The sequence below is a fragment of the Pituophis catenifer genome, unplaced genomic scaffold, assembly GCF_029215685.1.
Source record: "Pituophis catenifer annectens isolate HBS135680 unplaced genomic scaffold, rPitCat1.0.hap2 SCAF_8, whole genome shotgun sequence".
Lineage (NCBI taxonomy): Eukaryota > Metazoa > Chordata > Lepidosauria > Squamata > Colubridae > Pituophis > Pituophis catenifer.
This window is the reverse complement of record NW_027256888.1, coordinates 63,834,296-63,858,202: the sequence shown is the minus strand read 5'-3', so window position 1 is coordinate 63,858,202 and position 23,907 is coordinate 63,834,296. Positions and strand designations below refer to the sequence as shown.

Sequence of the window (23,907 nt, the reverse complement as noted above, 5' to 3'; positions counted from 1 at the left end):
TCCACCCTGTACAACACATAAAATGTTTAATCTATGATAGGTCAGCTCAGGAAGGGGAGGGTTCGTTTGCAACTGTACTAAGAAGTTCAATGTTTTCCAAGAGTTTTGCTTAAAACGATCTCCCTCTGGAGAAGCCATCCAAAGATAACTGCCATCTAGACCCCAGAAAATAGATTCTAAAAGCGTACAGACCTCAGGGCTTAGTTCCAAAGAAGTTTCTGATTAAGAACTAGTCCGTACCAGCAAAAAACAAAAAACAAAAAAACAGAACAAAACACAAACATCTTTGATTGATGTTCTCTTGCTTAAACTACTTACATAAAGGATAAATTCAGAGTACATGATGCATTTGGGCAACCGTATTAATCCCACAAGTTTGGTGTTCCTATAGGATCATAATTGAGAAATATTACTCCTTGTGGAATAGCTATTAAGTTTGCATTGGACGTATAACACGTTTGTCAAGGCAAAGATTTATTAAAACAAATGACAGTTCATATGACAAATAATATAAATGGAAAAGCAGCACTTCTTTTTTTAATGAATCTTTAGCAAAATTCCCAGCATGTGCAACACTAATTAGCCCCAAAAGTACAGCTCTAGATTTCTCACATTGCCTTCCAAATGTGAAACATAAAACATTAAATGACTACTCACAGAAGATGGCCACACGAAAGCTGAATTTGCATGATGTGCTTAATCATAGTTGACTTATTTTAATCATTAACCCATGACTTCTTAAGATTGATTTAATTATCCAATTTTTATTGTTATTAACTTAAAATAATTGTCAAATGCTACTCATGTGACTACTTTGTGTGTCAGTATATTACACAACCACAGCTGGTGCAGGGTGTTCTAGGCAAAATTTAACCAAATAAGACAGCCTAAAAGTAGATGCCACTGCAATCAATGAATAGAATTGATGCATAAACAATAACTGTAGCAATCACACTTGAATATAAAATTACTTCAGCAGTTTCCTGGTAGAAACGTATTTGGCTGGCACAATACAGGAGAGAAATTTCCAAAAACAAAACAGAGAAAAGGGGGGGGGGGAAGCATCACTAAAAAACCTAAAATGGTTTAATTAAATAAACCCTTAAATTAAATCATCAAGTTATAATAAAACATAAAATATATTTTTAACCAGGAGGAAGGGAAGGAGATAGATAGATAGATAGATAGATAGATAGATAGATAGATAGATAGATAGATAGATAGATAGACAGATGAGATGATAGACAGACAGACAGACAGACAGACAGACAGACAGACAGACAGACATGGATGGATGGATGGATGGATGGATGGATGGATGGATGGATAGGCAGGCAGGCAGGCAGGCAGGCAGGCAGGCAGGCAGACAAGACAGATGCAGAGATAGCATAATCTCTAGGTCTAGGACACTCAGTTCCTGTTGGTGCACCAGTTGGAAGTTATGTTCAGCTTCAGTTGGTGCACCAGTTGTGCGCCCATTTCTGGAACAGGGGATGCTGGAAATCATCATCCTGCCCTCATCACTTTACATTTGGACCATTAATTCACTCTCCACAAGTCTGCCTTTTTCAACACCATCGAGAAACTGCAGCTAGCCAAAATGTCCACAACCCGGTACTGCTTTGTAACACCAATGATACAGGAGTTGAATTAGTAGCTTGTCTGTTCCCAGGCCCTTTTTAGGATGCTGGTTATATTCTTTAAAGTCCTATGTGGCTTAAGAGTTATTCTTTGTTATTGAGGTGCAGTGTGAAGGAACCGGGGAAGCATTTTCTCTAGTAGGTCCCTCCTATGAAATGTTTTACCACCAAGAACAAGAACTGCATTATCAATCCTGATATTTAGAAAGTATCTTTTTCAAAGAGTATTTAGGTTGTAAACAGTTGAACGTACCCAAGGTGAATAAGGGCCTAATACTAGGAATTATTATTTTGAATTTGTTACATGATTTAACCGTATATGGTTATGGGTTTTTTTTGTGACTACTATATATTGATGTTACTGTATTTTTGCTTGTGATTTGTTTAGAGGCAAAATGATTTAAGATGCAAAAAATCATGTGTGATAAATAAAACAAATGGTTTATTGCTAAGCATGGCATACTGTAAATTACCTAATTGTGACTTGTTCAGCAACCCAATAAACATGACCTAATATCATGCATAAATTGAATTCTTGTCTGATCTGAGTAAATCACTGGGTCATGAATCAAAGACATTACAATAATGAATAGTATTTTACAAAAAAACAACACCCTGCTATAAAATACTGATTTTTTTTTCTCTTTCAGCCACAATTCACAAAGAATGCTCTATAGCAAGTTTTATTAAGATGAAAGGGGCATACAAGATTTTCAGCAAGTAAAGTATTTTCACTTTAACACCAAGCTATATTTGTGCATATTACATTATGATCAATATTCTGACTCTCTTTCTCACATTAATATTTGCAGGAAGGAGGCAGGATTCCTCCTTGATTATAGGAAAGATAGAGGCTGGTTGTTTAAAGAAAGGTTTCCTGAATCTTAATCAGGAAGATAAAGATTTTTTGGGGAACCGTCTCCTATATTGTCTCTCAAAAGCTTTTTTAAAAGCCATTTTGTTTCACTTACAGCAGTGTTTCTCAATCTTGTCAGCCTGAAGATGTGTGGACTTCAACTCCCAGAATTCCCCAGCCTGCAGTTTCATCCATAAATATACATTCAAATTTGCAAAGCAATGTGCAGCTCTGTATCATGTAATGATTTTTTTGTCAACTTCTATTTACTTAAGAGATTTAGGGAAACAAAGTTGCATGCAACTTTAGCATGAGTCCCAAGATTTGCTCTAGATCAGGTGTCAAACTCATGGCCTACGGGCCGGATGAGTCACGCGCTGGCAACGCCCATGCCCACGCCCACGCCCGGTATAGCGAAGGGGGAAAAGGTGATACGTCACATGATGACCCATGACGACAAGTGACAAGTTTGACACCCCTGCTCAAGGCTTCCAATATCTAACTGAAAAATCGAAAAGATGATATAAAATAGTCCTATTTTTGTTCTGTCATCACAAAAGCCTACATAAATGGTTTCACTTCATATAAAGCCAAACAAAATAGCTGGTATTGTTTGAAAAGAATTTTTTCCCCATCTTTTTTCTTTTCAAAATAAGATAAAATCTTTTGATCTCTTCTCTACTCCAAAGCATGACCCAAATTAAGTTTTAGTAACTTTCAATTCAATAGTCTCTGCAGTCTTAGCCAGCAATTTATTATACATTTCATATCCTATCTTAATTCTGAAGCCCAGAGAGGTATTTCATTCATTCATTTATTATAGAAATCATCCATCTCCCTCTCAGAGGGACGCTGGATGGTGTACAAATAAAACATTAACATATAAAACGTTAAAACAGGATAACTGAATGTAAAAAATTAAAACAGGACAAGAATAGTTAAAATATAACATTAAAAGTTAATTACAAGTTAATTATAAAGGGATACCATTGGCGACAGTTCTTAATGTCCAGTTTCATCAAGCTTTTCCAAGCTGAATGCTCTAAAATCATTGGACTTCAGTTTGTATAATCCCCAGCTGGGTAATCTGAATTCCACACATCTGACAGGCACTCAATACAGGGAAGGTTGATTTATGCTATGGACACTGTAACAGCATGGTTTAGTCTTGCCCTCATGGTTGCTGGTTCTAGGGTAGCTATCAGTATGACTTTGAGAGAATTTGCTTTATGTTATACATGCAAATCTTCAGTATTTAAAATCTATTTGGTAGATTTGGGAGGGCTGGGGAAATAGCAACAGTACCTAGACTTATATATAGCTCCATAGTGCTTTACAGTGAGCAGTGTACAATGCCAGCATATTGCCCTCAATAATCTGGATCTTCATTTTATTGAATGGAAAGCTGAGTCACCCTCGAGCCACATCAGGATCGAACTCCTGACTGTGGGTAGAGTAAGCCTACCATACTGCATTCTAATCACTGCGCCACCAGAGAAATGGATGCTGGCTAAAAGAACTGTACAATACTGCAATGGAAAATGTGGACATGATTTATGACTAAAGGTTTTTCTTACTGCTATGTGTTGCCAAATTTAAATTAACCCTTTTCAACCAAAAGTCAAGGAAGAAAACGTTAAAGCAATATAGTCAAAAAGTTGTATTTATTTAATTTATATTCCTTTACTATTTTTATAAACAACTCAAAGCAGTGAACATAACTAATACTCCTTTCTCCTCTCATATTTCCCACAACAACTCTGTGAGTTGAGTCAGGCTGAGCGTGTGTGACTGACCCAGTCACCCAACCGGTATTTGTTGCATTTATGATGATTTTTTCCGGGCTTTTTTAAAACAAAATTACTATGCTTTATCCACTTTGAAGCAGTGCTGATCCTCAAATGAGACCTTATGTGTATTTTTCTATTGATCAAGCTTTCATGATACAATTAAGCACATATAAAACAATTACTGGAGCTGTTGATAGAAGCTTTGGTTCCACTGACTCTAGTTCCATTTACTCAAGAGTTGACATCAGAAGTGGTATTCAGCTGGTTCTTGCAAACCAGCCGGGCGCAATCCCATCCTATATCACTGTTTTTGACATCGCACATACATGTGGATGGCACATGCAAGCGAATTGCGGAGTTGTTTGATGTTGCACGTAGGTGTGGACGGCACGCACAAACGAATTGCCGTGTTTATTTATTTATTTATTTATTATTCAAACTTCTATACTGCCCTTCTCCTTTCGGACTCAGGGCGGTGAACAGCCAAAATAAAAACATTTATACATAAAGTTACAGTTAAAAAATAGATTTAAAATAATTAGATAAATTTGGCCCGTAGTTTAAAATTTATCAATTTAAAATCCGTATCAAATTTTAAAACCAACCATAAAATCAACCATAAAATCATGTTGTTTGATGTTGCACGTAGGTGTGGATGGCGTGCGCGAGTGCGAGCTCACATTTCCAGGGTTGGGCGAACTGGTAACTACAGTATGTGAAACCCACTTTTGATTGACATGATTAGAAGGCAAGCCTATCAAGACAGTTCCATTCAGCACAATAAGCTATGGGTGTGTTAAGGAAACATGAACAGGAGAGAAAGTAAGAGTGTGTAAGATTATATATTCATAATATATTTTGGATATAAGATTATGCAGCAGAGGCATCCAGGCTTTATGACAGCAAGTGCAATGGTTGAGGGGTTGGACTGAAACAAGGGAAGCCTAAATTCAAGTAAATTCTCCCCTTGATTTCTGGCTACACAAAAGAATTAAGGGATCCTTACAGTGGTGAAATCCAATTTTTTTTACTACTGGTTCTGTGGGCGTGGCTTGGTGGGCATGGCAGGGGAAGGTTACTGCAAAATCCCCATTTCCTCCCCACTCCAGGGGAAGGATACTGCAAAATCCCCATTTCCTCCCCACTCTGGGGCCAGCCAGAAGTGGTATTTGCCAGTTCTCCGAAATACTCAAAATTTCCGCTACCGGTTCTCCAGAACCTGTCAGAACCTGCTGGATTTCACCCCGGATCCTTGGTGCTCTCTGAGCTTGGTTGTTTTCTTGCAGACATTTCATTGCTCAAACTAGGTAAGATCATCAGGCACCATGCTCAGGTGCCCCTCATTTAAACCCTGAGCTACAAATATTCTCCTTTATTGGTAAAACAAGAGAACTGTGGTGCAGAGAAAATGAAGGGAGGTTGCCCTGAACTGCCAAAGGAGAGCAGCTGCTTTCGGCATCAAGGGACTGCCTTGAGGTTTAGGTCTCAAGGAAACAGAATTGTTATGGCTAAAGCAATCAAGAGTGATTGGTCCTAATTTCTCTTCACTAATCAGGAGCCCTTCTGGTATAATTCAGTTATTGAATCATGTCACATCCTAACACCATGAGGCTAAGCAGTGAAAAACATGAGTTTCTACATTTTATGTAGATACAATTGATTCCCCCCCTCCCCACTTTGGAGCCTTAAAATTGGATTATGCTCTTTCTGTGATAATTAAAACTAAGACCATGACTTGGATTTTCTTTTTTGCATCTGGGGCCAAGTAAAATCAACTTTCCATCTTGTAAATCGTGTGGTTTATGCTATGGCCTAAACATAAACACGCAGAGAAACAAAATAGGAATGTCTTTTTCCAGTATTTTCAGAACAAACATAGGGCCAAGAAAAAGGGTAATCTTCGTGGTTCCCATGCTTAAAGACTTCCAGACAGATTCAGCAAGTTGAGCCACTTAAAACATCAAGACAGTACGAATGCTGAAAAATAAAAACACAGGCTTCACTTTCCACATCCTCTTGTAAAGAAAAATGATCAAAACACAAGTATTTTTAAATTCAGAGCCTGTGACTGATTTCCTATTTTCAAAGCTTGCTGACAGATATTATTGTTAATCTTGGAATATGGGAAAGGCAGGCTAGGCAGTTGGAAAATGTGATGGCTGCACTTGTTATGTGGCAATGTCAGGACAACAGCATTTGCCATTCGTAAGAAATCAGTGCTGTGGAAAACCCATCTAGTCAAGTAGTTGTGGGCCACAAAGAATGGCGCACAATGTGTGTATAGTGTAGATTCACTCCTGAGGTAACTCACCAAACAATGGAGGAATCTGGGAATTCAACAACAAAAGTTGCATGCAGATCTGAGGAATCTCCTGAACTTTATTGCCTCATAGATCTTTGCATCAACCACTTATTAATTGCTTCAACAACCTTGCTTCAATATTAGAAGAAAGCCAGAAATGGAGAGCCTAGCACAAGGTAAAATATTTGCAAAATAATTTTACAGTCTTGTCTCATTTGGTAGCCCCTTGTTATAAACGCTGCCAGCATGTATAGAAGTGAAATTGCCTTGGTCAGCTTGACATGTGAAGTCCTTCAAGGCTCTTTTTGACCTACAGTTCTTTTTAAATAAACACATCAACTGTTGGGGCGGGATCTTGAAATCCAATTCTCTAGGTAACACTATCAGGCAATCGTGTAGCTCCCTTGAAGTTCTGCCTAAGGATACTGATGGCCGCTGAATGGAGGAAAACAAATTGAAACTGAATCCACATAAGACAAAAATATTCATTGTGAAAGGTCATCACATTTTGCGTGGCGCTATTCTTGATGAAATCACTCTCCCCCAAAAAGAGTGGATATACAATTTAGGAGTAACTCTGGATTAGATCAGCATCTAACTATAACTTCCAGGCTTGTGTTATGCATTATATAAGGTTGTTTGTGTGTGCAACTTGAAAGCTTTAATTGGGACAAACTACTACAGCCAGGTCGATGTTTGGTTTATCCCCCAGAGCCCACATCATGCTCATTTGAAGTCAGGTTGTCAATTTGCATCCAGGAGCAGAAGAGGTTATAGCTGATTGTTTAAAGCGGCTTAGACCTGGGATACCTAAAATCATGTCATTTTCTCCTCCAAGATTCTGAGTTTGATCAGCTAAATAGAGCTGGTTGATCTGGCTGCCAGTTGGGGCTACTTATTTCTGGGGGTGGAGGTGGGGAGGGGTTTGTGTATATAGAATTCATTAAAACAATGAATTAGTAGAATTAAACCTTTACAAGGCATTAAAATGCACTCCTACTGTAGGTTCTGTTTAATATCCCTAGTAAAAATGTCTCTGGTTTCAAGTCCACATTGTGGCCAATTATCTCTTCTGTCCAACTTCTAATTTTAGCCCAATATTTTTTCACCTTAGGACATGTCCACCAGAGATGGCAATATGTTCCAGGGACTTTTTTGCATAAAATGCACTCTTTCAATTACCCTTTAACTTTTATCTAGAGAACTCTTAGACTTAGCATAGCTGCTCTGTGAGATGAACATCTAAGAAAAGTGCAGCAAATACTTTGGTTTCCTGGCAAGCCCTTTTGGTCTTTACGGAGCTACAAAATTAATATTTGGTCTATGTGTAGATGAAACTGAATTTATTTATTTATTTATATCCTGTATTATGTTGATAAATAACTCAAGGCAGAAAACATACCTAATATTCCTTCTTCCTCCTATTTACCTCGCATCAACCTCCTTGTGTGGTGGGTTGGATTGAGAGAGAGCGATTGGCTCAAAGTCACCCACCTGACTTTCATGTATAAAGTGGGATTGGAACTCACACTCTCCTGGTTTCTAGCCTTGTACCTTAACCACTAGACCAATCTGGCTTTTGGAATTCAAACTGAAGTCTGAGCTGAAACTACTTCTGTTAAAAGTAGGTAACAATGGGGCAGAAATCTCACCTCTTTCCAGCATGAAGCAAGTCAAACCCTTTCCCAATATCACTGAATGGTAAAATGTGGGTAATCAGAACATCTGGTTTAAATTTTCCTTCCATGTAACTGGAGACCAATTGAGGAATTGAATCTTTCATCTTCCAGCCTAGAAGAAACAAAAACAAATGTAATGTAGATGTTGGCTCTGCTTCCCATGAACATTTTTGCAATTTGTCAAACTTTTTTTTTTCTTTTTGGCAAATCGCAAAAGCGCTTGTAACAAAACTTGTAACATTACTTTTTGTTGTTGTAAAATCAAATATAGAATGATAAAGTAAAACTGGAAGCACGTGAATTGCTAAATGTTTACTCTTAACTGCTGCTTCGTTTTCTGGAGGAAAGATGGCAGCTTTTTCCTAACCTGGTATCCAGATGAAGTCTCTGTCTCCCTCCCTCTCCCTCTCATTATTATATGGCCACCCAGCGGTGAAATCCGGCCGGATCTATCCGGCTTGCGCGAGATGGTAGGGCCGGTGGCAGGAGGCTCTGCTCACCCACTGGGACATCATTACGTCCCGTTTTTGACCCTCTGCGCATGCAGAAGAGGCGCGCAAGCTCACATTTCCGATCTAGTAGTGAAGGTAAGTCCATTTCACCGCTGGGCCACCCATCTCACAAAACCTCTTTGCTGTTTTTAGGGCGGCCCTCTGGGCCAGATCTAAGCACCCAGAGGGCCGAATCCAGCCCCCGGGCCTTGTGTTTGACAACCCTGACCTAGCCCCATGCCATGAAGGGCTTTAAAACCAGCATCTTAAATTGGACCGAGAAGCAAACTGACAGCCAATGCAGCATGTGCCATTCTAAGGACACAGATAAATAAATAAATAATAAATAAATAAATAATTTTATTTCTATACCGCCCTTCTCCCGAAGGACTCAGGGCGGTGTACAGCCTATTAAAAAACACAACGACAAACATCAGTTAAAAAAATTAAAATTATTACATAATTCGGCTGAAATTTAAAACCCCAAAAATTTAAAACCCAATTTAAAAATCATTAAATTGATAGCCCAGCTTGGCGGAACAGCAGGGTCTTGAGGGCATAGCGAAATACACGGAGGTCGGAGATCTTGCATTTCCGGGGGCAGTTCATTCCACAGGGCAGGGGCTCCCACAGAGAAGGCCCTCCCCCTGGGTGTCGCCAGCCGACATAACTTGGCCAATGGCACCCTGAGGAGACCCTCTCTGTGGGAGCGAACTGGCCGGTGGGAGGCTGTTTGTGGCAGAAGTCGGTCTCGAAGGTACCTGGGTCCTGTGCCATGGAACGCTTTAAAGGTGGTGACCAACACCTTGGTCACCTAGAAGATAGCCCACAGCACCACATTCTACACCATCTGAAACTTTCAGATACTTCCCATAGATTGCACCATATTCAGCATAGCATACTACAACCTGGGGAGTGATGAAGGCATGAGTAACTGTGAACAGAGTATTTGGATGACACCAGAATGGAGAAGGTTGATATGCAATAATCATGAGGAGATTTCAAGTGCACAGACTCTCTTTGAAGATAAAATGGGATGGGACAGGAATTTGTTAGGATTGCAACAGTAGGAGAAAGTTAGTACAAGAGCCAAACTGTTTACGGTATTTTTCGGACTATAAGACACACTTTTTTGTTTCCCAAAACGGGGCAAAAATGTCTGTGCGTCTTATAGACCGAATATTGCCAAAGCCCTGTCCACCCGCCAGCCATTTTTTGGCCTCGGCATGCCCTGTTTTCGGGCTTTTTTCAGGCCTTTTTTTGGCCCATTTTCAAGCCTTTTTTTTTGGCCCGTTTTCAGGGCTTTTTTCAGCCTGTTTTTTTTTTTCAGAAAAAATGGGCCGAAAAGTCTCAAAAATGGGCTGAAAAAAGCCTTGAAAACGCCCCCAAAAAAGCCTTGGAAATGAGCCAAAAAAGCCCCAAAATGGGCCAAAAAAGCCAAAAAAATGGGCTGAAAAAAGCCTTGAAAACAGGCCAAAATAAGCCCCCAAAACAGGGCGAAAAAAGCCAAAAAAATGGACCAAAAAAAAAAAAAAAGACTGGAGAAGGGCTGAAAAAAGGCTTGAAAAAAGGTAGGCCAAAAACTTTTTTTTGTTGTTTTCCACTTCTAAATTTAGATGCGGCTTATAGTCCAAAAAATATAGTAGTTACTAAGATCTGCAGGGGACACCCTTTTGAAAAAGATCTGGGTTTTCAGAGGCCTGTTTTTCTTGTCCCAGGCTAAGAAATGAACTTTCTTCTTTGTTGTTTAGAAAACTTATACAACTTCTTTTGCCAGAATTTTATAACTTCATTTGAACCTCAGTTTGTACCTTTTAGAAAGGTGGAGTATACATCAAACTAACTGATAAATAAGTATAATACAGTTAATCCTTGATTTAGGGCCACAATCGAACCTAAAATTTCTGTGGCTAAGCGAGACATTTGTTAAGTGTGCCATTTTATTACCTTTCTTGCCACCATTGCTAAATGAATCACTGCAGTTGTTAAGTGAAACTGGTTTCCCCTTTGACGCAAATGGTGGTCACAAATGGTCGCAAATGGTGATCACATGATCCCGGGAAACTGCAACCGTCATATATATCTGTCAGCTGCCAAGCGTCTGAATTTTGATCATGGGGATACTGCAGAGATTCACTTAACAACTGTGGCATCAAAGGTCATATAATGAGACAAAACTCACTTAACAACTGCCTTGTTTAGCATTGGAAATTTTGGACTCAATTGTGGTCGTAAATCAAGGATTATCTGTAATACAGCCACAGATCAAATGAACCAATTATCCTAGGACAATTTCCGGTTTATAGGTATGTTCACATACCATCATTTCCACTGTAATTCCATACTAAAAAAGACAAAGAAAATATCTGCGTATGGGTGTGTTCACTTATCTTTCATCTATCAACATACCTCCAACGAAACTCCCTTTTATGGTGCGCCCTGTAAGAAGCAGCATAGGATCCAATGGGAATTTTGCACCTAGGGGGGGCATCCCAATCACCACACAGATCCCACAGCCCATGTGACAAGAGGCCAAAGCAGCTGTCTGGTTGAAAAAAAGGGAAGAAATTAAGGAAGTTTTTGCCATGCAAAGAAAAAAGGGACAATGAATGAACATTAAAAATACTGTATTTGACCCTGGAAATGGTAAAGATAAATAACAGCTGATTTAGTATAAAGCAAATGTATACTGAATGTTCTGCAATCTTCATACAGCCACTACTGACGCTCATGCCTCACAAGAAGAATTGAACTACCTACTTCCTAAAATAAATTTTTTACCAACAATTCTAGGAAGTTACACCTGAATCTGCTGATAGCCTTCCAAAGGATCTCTGATCTTTCTGGAAAATTGATCAGTGATTTTTTTCAGTATTATTATTATTATTATTATTATTATTATTATTATTATTATTATTATTATTATTATTGGTTCAATTTATATGCCACCCTTCTCTGGAGACTCAGGGCGGCTTACAATGCGTTAAGCAATAGCCTTCATACTTTTGTATATACCTGCTTAGTAGGGCTTTTGGCCCCCCCCAACCGGTGTTCTTTTTTATACAAAGTCATCTTATTGCCGCCACAATTCGGGTCCTCATTTTACCTACCTCGGAAGGATGGAAGGCTGAGTAAACCTTGAACCTGGTGAGATTCGAACTTGCAGTAATTGCAGGCAGCTGGTGTCACTTAACAGCACTTTAGTCTGCTGCGCCACCAAGGCACACCAAGTATTGACAGTCCAGTATCCCTAAATAGCACCCTCCATTTGCTACTTAAGAAAATCAATACAATTATAATTCTTGTTTTTATATTTGTTGATTTTTTAAATCTGATTGTTGAACACTGACCAGGGTCACTGTTTGTGAGATGAGCAGCTATATGAATTTTTTTTTGATAGATAAATAAATAAAGACAGATTTGATCTTCCAATTATCTTAACTGTAGGCTCTAGCTACTAACACACAAGAGTTTAATCTCAAACAAGAGGCTTCCTTGGCAGTCTGCCTGAAGGGCAGAATATTTGAACTAAAAAGGGATCCATTTTTAGACAGCGAACTAATTGTCTTCAGAAATGGTGATGGCTACCAAATGAGGTTGTTCAAAAGAGGAAACTACTGTGAGTTTTTGTGGTTGACAATGGACTTGAACTTGTCTCTCCCCAACCCTGATTGAAGATCTTAACCGCTATACCCCAGCAACTGATCCATAGAGGAATGAACTATCGTTTGTTGTCTTGATGGCCATTTACTTTCCCTGAATGCTTTGAACCCCAGCTGTCAAGAAGCAGGAAGGGAAGAGGACTCATATCCCTACACTATTTGAGACACTGTAGAACAGAGGTGTCAAACTCAAGGTTCAAACTCAAGGTGCTTAGATCTGGCCCATGGGGCTCCCCAGGAAACAGTGAAGGATCGGCCCCCGGTGCTCCATTTTCGCTGGCAGAGGATTGCAGGAGGCCACTGCAGCCAAAAACAGCTTGCGCAGGCCTCACGCAGCCCTCCCGAGCTCCGGTTTCACTGGCAGAAGGTTTCAGGAGGCGGTTGCAGCAAAAAACAGAGCTCGGGAGCCTGTTTTCACTGGCAGAGTGTTCGGGGCACCACAGGTGTTCCCAACACGAGTGACACTGAGCTGCCACAGCCACACAAGCCACAGCCACACCAGCCATCCAAGGTCAAACACAACCCTGATGCGGCCCTCAATGTAATCGAGTTTGACACCCCTGCTGTAGAAAGACTGCCATGTTAGTCTAAGGAAGCCAAACATCAGAAAGATTTTAAGATTAACGATCATGAGTTGCAGATTGCTTTCTAAAATGCAGAAGGACCGATGTGAGATTATAAATACAGGGATTGATGTGAGATTAAAATATACCTTGATAAATGATTAGGTGCTTAAAACTCTTTCCTGGACAATTTTCATCTATATTACTACTCTGCCATCTCTTTCTCTCCCCCTCCCCATTCTGCCTTATACCTGTGTATTTCAAACCCAGTCACTGATCAAGTGAGTTGCAGCTCATAAAAGTTTAAAATAAACGCTGGTTAACCATACAAGATGCTACCAGGCTCATTCCATTTGTCAGTTTCCCAAATGAACCAATTAGGTTACTGGGAGACAGAGAGCACTGAATCAGATGATCCTTTGGGTCAGTGGTGGGTTTCAAAATTTTTTACTACTGGTTCTGTGGGTGTGGCTTGGTGGGCGGGGCATGGCTTGGTGGGCACGGCTTGGTGGACGGGGCAGGGGAAGGATACTTTAAAATCTCCATTTCCTCCTAATCAACTGGGACTTGGAAGGCAGAGAATAGATGGGGCGGGGCCGGTCAGAATTTTTACTACTGGTTCTCCGAACTACTCAAAATTTCCACTACCAGTTCTCCAGAACTGGTCAGAACCTGCTGAAACCCACCTTGCCTTGGGCTGATTTTTATGAAATAAATGTTTTACTGCAGTGACAAATAATTTCACAAAAATATTAATACAGCAAACCTGGAGAAAACATACATAAAGTAGTATCCAGATTTAATGGATTGACATTTTCAAACTTTGGATACAGTGGAGAAAATCTGTCTCCCAATATCTCTCCAAAATATCAGACTAAGTCCATTATATCCAAAGTAATTAGACACTTCATTTAAATTTAGATTAATGATTTAAATTGTATTATCACTTGCATTAGAATGGATTTATGCAAATAAAGTAAAACGGTGACTGTTTACACAAATGAGGTATATTCTGACTTAGATAGCTGGTAGTAGCAGATGTTGTGTCATCCTGAATGTTCTTTTAAATCAAAATTTCACTATAGTGTTTTCATTGAAACTAGCATCAAATGGCAAATGAGCCAATACATTTTGATTAAATACATACCAGGGTCTCCAAACATCCAGCAACCTCAAAGGAATAATCTACACCATGTCCAGTCATTTCCAGCACTACTTCTTGAATGGGTTTCTTGTAATCTTGAGGGTTGATACATTCTGTAGCTCCCAGTTCTTTTGCCTTTCCAAATTTGTCGCTGTTAATGTCAATCGCAATGATACGAGATGCTCCAGCTGTTTTGCATCCCATGATCACAGAGAGACCAACTCCTCCCAAACCAAAAACAGCACAGGTGGATCCAGGTGTAACCTTTGGAGTCATGGAGAAAGAGAGCAGAGCAGGGGTGAAATCTAAAATTTTTTGCTACCGGTTCTGTGGGCGTGGCTTAATTAGTGTGTGGGGCTTGGTGGTAAGGTGACTGGGTGGGCGTGGCCAAGTCAATGTTACTTCTTTGCCCTTTTTTAACCTACAAAACACAACACAACACAACTGGCTCACCCACAATGTAAAAGCAGCTGTGCTAGACTCAAAATGGCCCCGCAACAAGCAGGAACTTCACACAGCCACAAAAAGCCCAAAAAAACAACTTGCACACTTTACACACACACAACACAACACAACAGGCTCACCCACAATGTAAAAGCAGCTGTGCTAGACTCAAAATGGCCCCTGCAACAAGCAGGAACCTCACACAGCCACAAAAAGTCCAAAAAACCAACTTTCACACTTTACACACACAAAATTCCACATACAGCTTTGTGAGATTTTGTGTGTTTGTGTAGTTAGAGTGAAACACTATAGAAACACAGTAAATCTCAGAAAGCTGCACAAATATTATTTTATTTTAATTTATTTTGATTTTTATATAAAAGCAGCTAAATTTAAAACTTCCTAAACTTTAAATGGCTAGGTCTAAAAAAAGAACAACTAAAAAAAAAACCCAATTAACTATTTTTTTTAAAGCTCCCAAAGGGGAAAAAGAACTTACCCAATAGAACAGGGGTCTCCAACCTTGGCAACTTTAAGACTTGTGGACTTCAACTCCCAGAATTCCTCAGCCAGCTTTGCTGGGAGTTGAAGTCCACAAGTCTTAAAGTTGCAGATAGAGCTGCTCACCGATGAGCTTGATTGCAGGCAGGGAGATTCAGTTGCTTGCTGATGCAATGGATTGCGTTGCGACCAGCAGCTAAGGTAAGCAAGCTGGAGGCTTTGGGAGGGGGGAGGGAGAGAGAAAAAGAAAGTTTTTTTTCTTGTACATGGCTCTGGCGATCCAAGCTGAGTTGCCTGATTAGCAGGCAACTCAGCTGGGATCGTCAGAGCTTGGCTGGTCAGAGCCATTTAAAAGGAAAAAAAGGCTCTGATGATCGCGCGGCTCAGCTGGGCATGGGGGGCGGGGGCAGGGATTTTTGCTACCACATCCCCGAACTGCCCGCCGTCATCGCTACCTACTCGCCTGAGCCAGTCCGAACTAGGAGCATTTCATCCCTGGAGCAGAGATACATTCAAGCTATCCTCAGCAGCATAATGAATTGATGGAGAAGTTCTTAAATGGCATAGAATTTGAGAGCCGATCAGAACTTATAAATAGTCCCAAAGGTGCTTTTTTTTAAAGAGGCAACTGGACTTCCTTGTTTTTCTTTGAAGGCATTTTGCTTCTCATCCAAGAAGCTTCTTCAGCTGTGACTGGATGGTGCGGAATGGAAGGATTTATACTCCTTGCAGACAGCTGGTCATTTGCATTCTTTTAGTGGGTCGTTAAGGTCACTTGGAGGTTTATTTGTGTCATCAGGGTCACCTGAGTGGTGCAAATTGGTGTGGAGCAGTGGTGGGTTTCAAAATTTTTTACTACCGGTTCTATGGGTATGGCTTGGTGGGTGTGGCTTGGTGGGCATGACAGGGGAAGGATACTGTAAAATCTCCACTCCCTCCCCATTCCAGAGGAAGATTACTGCAAAATCCCCATTTCCTCCCAATCAGCTGGGAATTGGGAGGCAGAGAATAGATGGGGGCGGGGCCAGTCAGAGGTGGTATTTACCGGTTCTCCGAACTACTCAAAATTTCCGCTATCAGTTCTCCAGAACTGTTGAAACCCACCTCTGGTGTGGAGCCTTCTTGGAACTGTTGAAAGGTCTGTGTTGTAGATTGGAGATGGATGATGTCGCATCCCTCCCCCTCTTTTGAGAGAGGGCTGTTCAGTTTTGACATAGATGGCCTCTTTGACCCCTCTTTCAAACCATCAATCCTCTCTGTCCAAAATATGGACTTTGTTGTCTTCAAAAGAGCGGCCTGTATCTTTTAAATGCAGAGGGACTGCTGAGTCTAGTCCTGAAGCTTCTTGGATGAGAAGCGAAACATCTTCAAAGAAAAAACAGAAAGTCCAGTTGCCTCTTGAAAAAAAGAAAAGCACCTTTGGGATAATCATGACCTGGATGATTGAGAATTTCCACAGACAACTTAATAAATAGGTTTTCTCACCTGGGCTGTATTAAGGGCAGCCCCATAACCAGTGGAGAATCCACAGCCAAAAAGACAGACTTTATCCAGAGGTGCAGCAGCATCAATTTTAACAACGGTAGAGTCAGGCATGACTGTATATTCAGAGAAAGTGCTAATCCAGAGGAAGTGATGAATTTGCTTTCCTTTGCAGCTGAATCTACTGGTTTTGTCAGGCATCAGATTTTGTGGTTCGGAAATGCTGTTTCAGAGATAAACAGACTTGTCAGTAAGAAAAGAAACTTTATGTGCAATGCTCTGAATCCAAAAATATACAAAAAAAAGTTTTTAAAGGAACTCACTGGGTTTTCAGGCAACAGTTGGTGTTTGATTTTAAACATGAGTAGCATTCTCCACACTGGGGCATACAAAGAGGAATAACCTTGTCTCCTTCAAATACAAAAGAAAAAAACATGAAATCTCTGGATCAAAAGATCACACTTATTACCCACATTTTTATAAATCAAGATTTATAAAGCAGACTTTTCCTGATATATTTGCCATAGTTGAAACAGCCTTCTGCATGCACTCATTAAAATTCAGATTGTAATTCATTGTGAATTGTGGGAGTGGGGAATACTAAATCAGATGTCCTAGAAGCACTTTCACTTAAACATATTTAATCATTCTTCATTCACACTATACCACGGCTTAGCATATTTAGCATCTGTGGTTTAAGGTCTACAATTCAGCTTTGCAATTCATGGTTCATAGCAAATCCTTGGACCCTCATTACGTAAGTTTTCATAGATCAAAGGTTACTTAGTTAGGTGCGCAGAGTACAGGTCTGAGAGCGAGAAAAATTATTTTATTATACATACAGCTTTGTTGGGAAGAGGAAGAATGAAATGGTGAAGGGACACTAAGACTCACAATTGTTCTATATGTGTCTAAATATGAAGCCACATGATAGAGAAATTCGTGTAATGAATAACCAATTCAGTTAAGTAGTCTGACAAGACGTTCCTGTGCTCTGGTGTAGTCAAGGAAAAATAGTGCTATAAACACAGTTCATATAGGTAATTCTCAACTTATGATCACAATTAGGGCCAGAATTTCTCTTGCTAAACAAGGCTGTTAAGTGAGTCACACCCAATCTTATGAGCTTTTCCCCCACAGTTAAGCAAATCACTGCAGCTGTTATATGAATCATTGAACTTTCCCCATTGACTTCGCTTGTCAGAAGGCGGTTGAGAAAATTGCCAAGAGTGGTCACATGACCCTGAGATGTTGCAGCCATCGTAAATATATATCAGTTGTCAAGCACCCAGATTTTGTTAAGGTGCTTATGGGGACGCTGAGAAGGTCATAATTGTGAGGACTGATTGTAAGTCTTTTTTTCAGGGCCCGGAAAAGGGTGGTCTCTAAACAAGTGGTTTTAAGTTAGGACTACCTATAGTTAAACAAATCATGGTCTGTAATATCTGAGCTCACTTCTGTACAATGCAGACTCTATGCAATAGTGCAGTGATGGCTAACCTTTTGTAGACCGAGTGGCCAAAGCGTGCACGCTCGCACCCCCAAAATGCAATGTGTGTGGCCCCCCGCATGCGTCCCGCTCCCGCATGCGTGCATGGCCCCGCTGCATGCGCTCCGCCCCTGAACACATGCGTGTGAGCTTCTCCCCCATGCACCCCCCCAGCGCATGCGCAGCAGAGACCCGAAGACCAGCTGGCTCGTGGGAGGCACGTGCGGCAAAGCTGAGCTGGGGCGATGTCTCACTTGCCCACAGAGAGGGCGCTGCGTGCTACTTCTGGCACACGTGCCAGAGGTTCACCATCACGGCAATAGTGTATAGCAAATACAGTATGTTGGATACCCATTGTATTTTGAAGATATTAAAATGCACATGGAAAAAGCCAGAGGAATTCTTTTCTGTACCTGGTTTCACACATGTCACTCCTGGCCCAACACTCTCTACTATCCCGGCTCCTTCGTGGCCAGGAATGACCGGATACTCTACTTTGGGGAAAGAACCTTCCAGAACATGGTCATCTGTCCCACATATTCCGGTGGCTATTATCTATAATAGAGAACAAAGAGTTATGTCCAACTATAGCTGATGTTATGTGAGTAGTTACTAGGGGCTTCCAATGATCTATGTATAACAGTCTCATATGAATATGGACAAGCCAATGGGTTCTAAACCATGGAGAAAAACAAATGTAAAAATGCTATTACTCTGATGCCACAGACTATGGGGCTGAAGGCTGTTTATCTTTACCAGTGGAATGCATGCTATTAACTCCACTCATCCATCTTAACCGTTCTCTTAAAGACGGAAAAAAGATGAATAATATTTTGGCAGTGGTTTGCTCTCCAAGCTTGTTTCAGTTTAATTTCTGAACGTTTCGTTACCAGACTGGGTAACATCATCAGCAGGATTGTCTTGTCCTATTCTCCTTAGCTTATAAATGTCTTGCGTGTCAGTGCGGTCAGTTGTTCATTTAAAATAAAATAAAATAAATAAATAAATAAACTTTATTGTCATTGCATGTGTATACACAGTATACACATACAACGAAATTTACTTGACACCCAAAGACCAGGTCCCACACACATAATCCCCAAACACACTCCCACCCACCACAATTCCCCACCCCTAAACCACCCAAACATCCACACAACAACCAAGTAATACTGTCCAACAACTCACTGATGGTGGCCCTTTAGTTCATTGTTGAGTGCAATTATAGCTCTGGGATAAAAACTATTCAGAAAACGTGTGGTCCGAGTTTAAATTGTTCTTAATTTGTTTATTTGTTTGTTTGTTTGTAGCTATATTTAAATTCTGAGCTCCAACTGACCACACTGCTGATGATGTTACCCATCTAACTGTGCTGGGAAATGCTGCTCTAATTTATCAGCAGTCTTCTTAATACAGCAGTAATGTAAAATAAAACATTTACCCTGTTTCCCTGAAAATAAGACATCCCCTGATAATAAGCCTAATCAGGCTTTTGAGCACATGTGCTCAAATAAGCCTTCCCCCTGAAAATAAGCCCTCCCCAAAAATATTTAAACGCAGAGCTGGAAATCAGGTAAGACGGCAAGAGGAGCCCCATCTTGCTCCACATGCCCCAAAATAATAAGACCTCCCTGAAAATAAGGCCAAGCGCTTATTTCGGGGTTGAAAAAAAAAATATAAGACAGGGTCTTATTTTCGGGGAAACACGGGTAGTATGGAATTTCCTATGAAGTATGAAAGATAAATATCCCATACTTTTATGCCAAATGAAACAATGAAGTAAGATAATTTTAAAACGATATCACATCGTTTCTTGGACGAGGAAGCATTCATGCCCCAATTGCTTCATCATTCGGGAAAATGGGACGGGAGGTTATGCCAAAATTAATATTCAAGCAAATTATGCCAAAACTAATATTCCGCAAATTCCAACTCAGAATGAGTCTTTGCATCCCTGTCCACTCCACTATTTTCATTTAGATCTATGCAGCTGACATGAGCACTGCATTGGATTGGAAGGTGAAAGGTGCTTTGAAAACATGAGAACCCATGAATAGAATCTATCTACAACTCTTTAAATTAGCTGTGTCACTTCTTGGGATCAGAAAAGACCCTCAATCTGCAAAACCTCAGGGATCCATTTTGTACCTTTAAGCCTTATCCAGTGGTTGAGTTGATGGACTAGGAATTGAGAGGTCATAGTTTTACTTTATCCTTAGACCCAGAAGCTCACTGGGTAATGGAGCCAATCACAGTTTTTTTCTCTCTCTTTGCTCAAATTACTTCACAGTGTTGTTGTTTTGGAAACAAGTAAGAAGAAGTACTGTGTACACTGTTGTGACTCCCAAATAAAAGTTGCATAAATATCTAATAAAATCTATTGCATAAATATCTAATAAAGCTATTGCATAAATATCTAATAAAATATACTTAAAAATGAGTGTAGGAGGTCACAAATGGGGTGCCAGAAAAATTGCACGTAAACTAGAGATTATGAATGACAATTTAATAAAAGCAAGGCTGCATTCACAGGACACATTTACTAAACCCATTCTGAATGAAACACAATTCCCGTTTACTTTTCTCTTACCTATTCAAGGGTTGCCAATGTACAAGTATTTATTTAGCAAACTGCTTAGCAAATGCTTGAAAAATAGATTAAAGGAAGTGACAAGTTGTAGTTTTCCTTTAAGAACAAAACAGTGCTTTCCAAAATAGAGGACCATGGAAAATTACTAAAAAAAAATTGAACTACCTTAACACGAACTTCATGAGACCTTGGTGGAGCCACTTCTACCTCTTCAATAGAAAGTGGTTTGCCGACTTCCCAAGCCACAGCTGCTCTACATTTGATAACCTAGGAAAGCCAAACCAAAAACAAACATGTTTAATCTCATCCTATGCAAAGCACAAAGTAGATGAAATCAACTAGCAGAACTTTCCCACTATTATAACATCACAAGTTGGTCGATGCCTAAAAGCCTTCTCAATGTGTTGCAATCAACCTGGTGGGCTCCTCATGAGAGGATCAGATTAGAGATAACACAAGGACAGGTGTTTCTCGGGATGAGAGAGCCTCGAACTGACTCCAGACCTCTCTTTTATTATACAAGGGTATAGGGCGTATCAGAAGGCATGATTACAGCTATACATTCTCATATTACATCTGTGATACAAAGGATTTTCTCCATATCTGGACATAACTTTCACATCCTACCATATTACAGTAAATCACGTGAATTCTAGGAAAGCGATACTTAAGGTGAAAACAAAACTTATCATATTTGCTGCTAGCCGAGAGGCCCATCTTCCCGGTATCAGATTACGTCAACCCTCAGGAATGTAGCACAAGGAGATGTCTCTGCCTTTGCAAATACAGTCTATGTTATGAACAAAGAGAGAACGAATAGGGCCCCTCAGAGAGTATCCATATGAACCCGCTTTTTCTACTCAGATTATTTTGGTGCCAAGCTCCATATATGTGTCCAACCAATTAAACTGGTCTACACATATACTATGGCCACCGCATTCCCACACAATGTAGCAGCTCATGGTGGGGTTCATAGAGAACCTCTTATGCCATTCCTGTGGGAGTAATCAGCTCCCTTGAGGCCTCCACAGGAGGCTCAAATTTGAAACCTAATGTCCCATGATTGCACCACAAGCTCTACTCCCTTTGGACAGGCATCATGAAGATGTAAGGTAAAGGTAAAGGTTCCCTTGAACATATGTGCTAGTCGTTCCCGACTATAGGGGGCAGTGCTCATCTCTGTTTCAAAGCTGAAGAGCCAATGCTGTCTGAAGACATCTCTGTGGTCATGTGGCCGGCATGACTAAACGCCAAAGGTGCACAGAACGCTGTTACCTTCCCACCAAAGGTGGTCCCTATTTTTCTACTTGCATTTGTTACATGCTTTTGAACTGCTAGGTTGGCAGAAGCTGGGACAAGTAACGGGGTGGGCACTAGGGATTCGAACCGCTGAACTGCCGACCTTTCAATCGACAAGCTCAGCGTCTTAGCCACTGAGCCACCTCTGTGGCATAACATGAATTCACTTTCCCAAAATGTTAATTCTGGCTTCCAGTCACCTAAAAAAATGCCCATTTTTAATTTACTTTGAAACTTGGACTTGGACAAAGTAGTAAATGAAATGTGATCTACAACTGAGCTATGACCCCAAGTCTAGTGGTGCAACAGGGCGCCCTTTCCTCTTTAGGCAATTATATATTAATAGTATTATCTTAACAAATATCTTTATTCCTGAGGTTTTTAATCCCCACTCGGTGCAATCAGTGATTTATAATATAATCTAATACATTTTCCAGAAATCATATACACGCTAGATAATGTATTATACAGTACTGTATCCAAGTATTATATGTTCTAAGCAAGGGATGAATGCAGCCATGTATGCATTTAGGACTTCCTGCAACTTAAATCCCTAGTTATATATGCTTCAGATGTCAATAACTAACTGCAATAGCATGAAAATTAGATTGCAATTGTAACCATTTTAGGTGGTAGAAAGCCTTCAAGGCAGGGGTGAAATTCAGCAGATTCTGACAGGTTCTGGAGAACCAGTAGCGGAAATTTTGAGTAGTTCGGAGAATCAGCAAATGCCACCTCTGGCTGGACCCCGAGTGGGGTGGGAATGGAGATTTTGCAATATCCTTCCCCCAGGAGTAGGAAGGGAATGGGGATTTTGCAGTATCCTTCTCCTGCCACGCCCACCAAGCCACACCCACAGAACCGGTAGTAAAAAAATTTGGATTTCACCACTGCTTCAAGGCAATCTTGATTCCTGGTGGCTGCCTGGACAGCCCCGAGGTTTTCTTGGCAAGATTTCAGAAATGGTTTGCCATTGCCTGCTTCCAAGGGCTAGGAGAGAGTGACTGGCTTAAGGTCATCCAGTTAGCTTTGTGTCTAAGGTGGGATTAGAATTCACAATTTCCCAGTTTCTAGCCTCACGCCTTAACTCCTACATCAATCTGGTAAACATATTTAAATAGAAATCGATCCAACTGAACATACTGTTTGGATTTATTGTGAACAACAAAGAAGTCCACCGCATTTTAGTCTAGCATATTTTGAGAACGCCGCTCATCTGTGATGTGTTAGGCTTACTACACGAAGCATAGTGCAATAACTACAGCTAAAAGCCTTGCAAGCAAAGCCATTAGGATCTATTTACTTAGGATGTCTCAGTTTAAGGGCAAACCGTGATCCAACAAGCAAGACAAATAATTTACTCGTTGTGTATGCGTTGTGCCAATGAATGGCAATTCTGTCTGGGGGGCGACTGTAGACCAGTGTAGTCCATTATATATTTGAATGCAATTAAACAAACATTGGATTTCTAGCTATAATTCTTGCAGGTTGTTCGATTAGGTTGCCATTATTTCACAGAAAGCATGCAAGAAGATATGCCGTCTTAAACTGTGCATTAAGCTCTTGGTTTTGCTTAACTGTAGTTTGTTGTAGAAGCTATACGTTCTTCTATTAGTTCTACACAAAAGAGGGAAGCACCGGCTATCCTTTACATATCTTAAAAGCGGGGCTCGCACCAAAGATTAACCACAAATTAGCAGATGCATTTCCCGTTTAAACGAGTTTACAGCTTAGATTAGTTTACTTTCTCCCTAAGAAGAATAAACCGTTTCTTACTTTCCCAGAAGTGTCCATGTCTGCAAATTACCCACTGCAACGAAGATCTTTTCACTTCGCTTTCGGAGAACCCTGGTCTATTGCTTTGGAAAATTTCGAGGGTGGGGGGGAGAGGGGAGAGATAGAAGCGAACGTTAGAGTAACACGGCGATAGGCACTTAGCTTCCACCATCGAGATTCCTTTAGTTTAGGGTCAAAG

General features: G+C 40.4%; 1 protein-coding gene across 1 annotated transcript; it reads right to left on the bottom strand.

Annotated features, from left to right (window-relative positions):
- Nucleotides 1-4,058: 4,058 nt before the first annotated feature.
- LOC139320678 (alcohol dehydrogenase 1-like) lies at nt 4,059-23,907 on the bottom strand. Its single transcript, XM_070949111.1, has 9 exons — nt 23,709-23,907; nt 20,799-20,900; nt 18,457-18,598; nt 16,878-16,965; nt 16,558-16,777; nt 14,131-14,391; nt 11,168-11,303; nt 8,241-8,379; nt 4,059-6,263 (listed from the first exon to the last, which is right to left on the bottom strand). Exons 1-9 carry the CDS (start codon nt 23,724-23,726, stop codon nt 6,239-6,241), a joined length of 1,131 nt encoding a protein of 376 aa, XP_070805212.1. The 5' UTR covers nt 23,727-23,907; the 3' UTR covers nt 4,059-6,238.

Coding starts and splice junctions, on each gene's coding strand:
- LOC139320678 (XM_070949111.1), bottom strand. Junction 11,304..14,130: donor CTGGATGTTTGGAGACCCTG/GTATGTATTTAA, acceptor TTTTTCAACCAG/ACAGCTGCTTTGGCCTCTTG. Junction 8,380..11,167: donor AAAAGGGAGTTTCGTTGGAG/GTATGTTGATAG, acceptor TGTTTCTTCTAG/GCTGGAAGATGAAAGATTCA.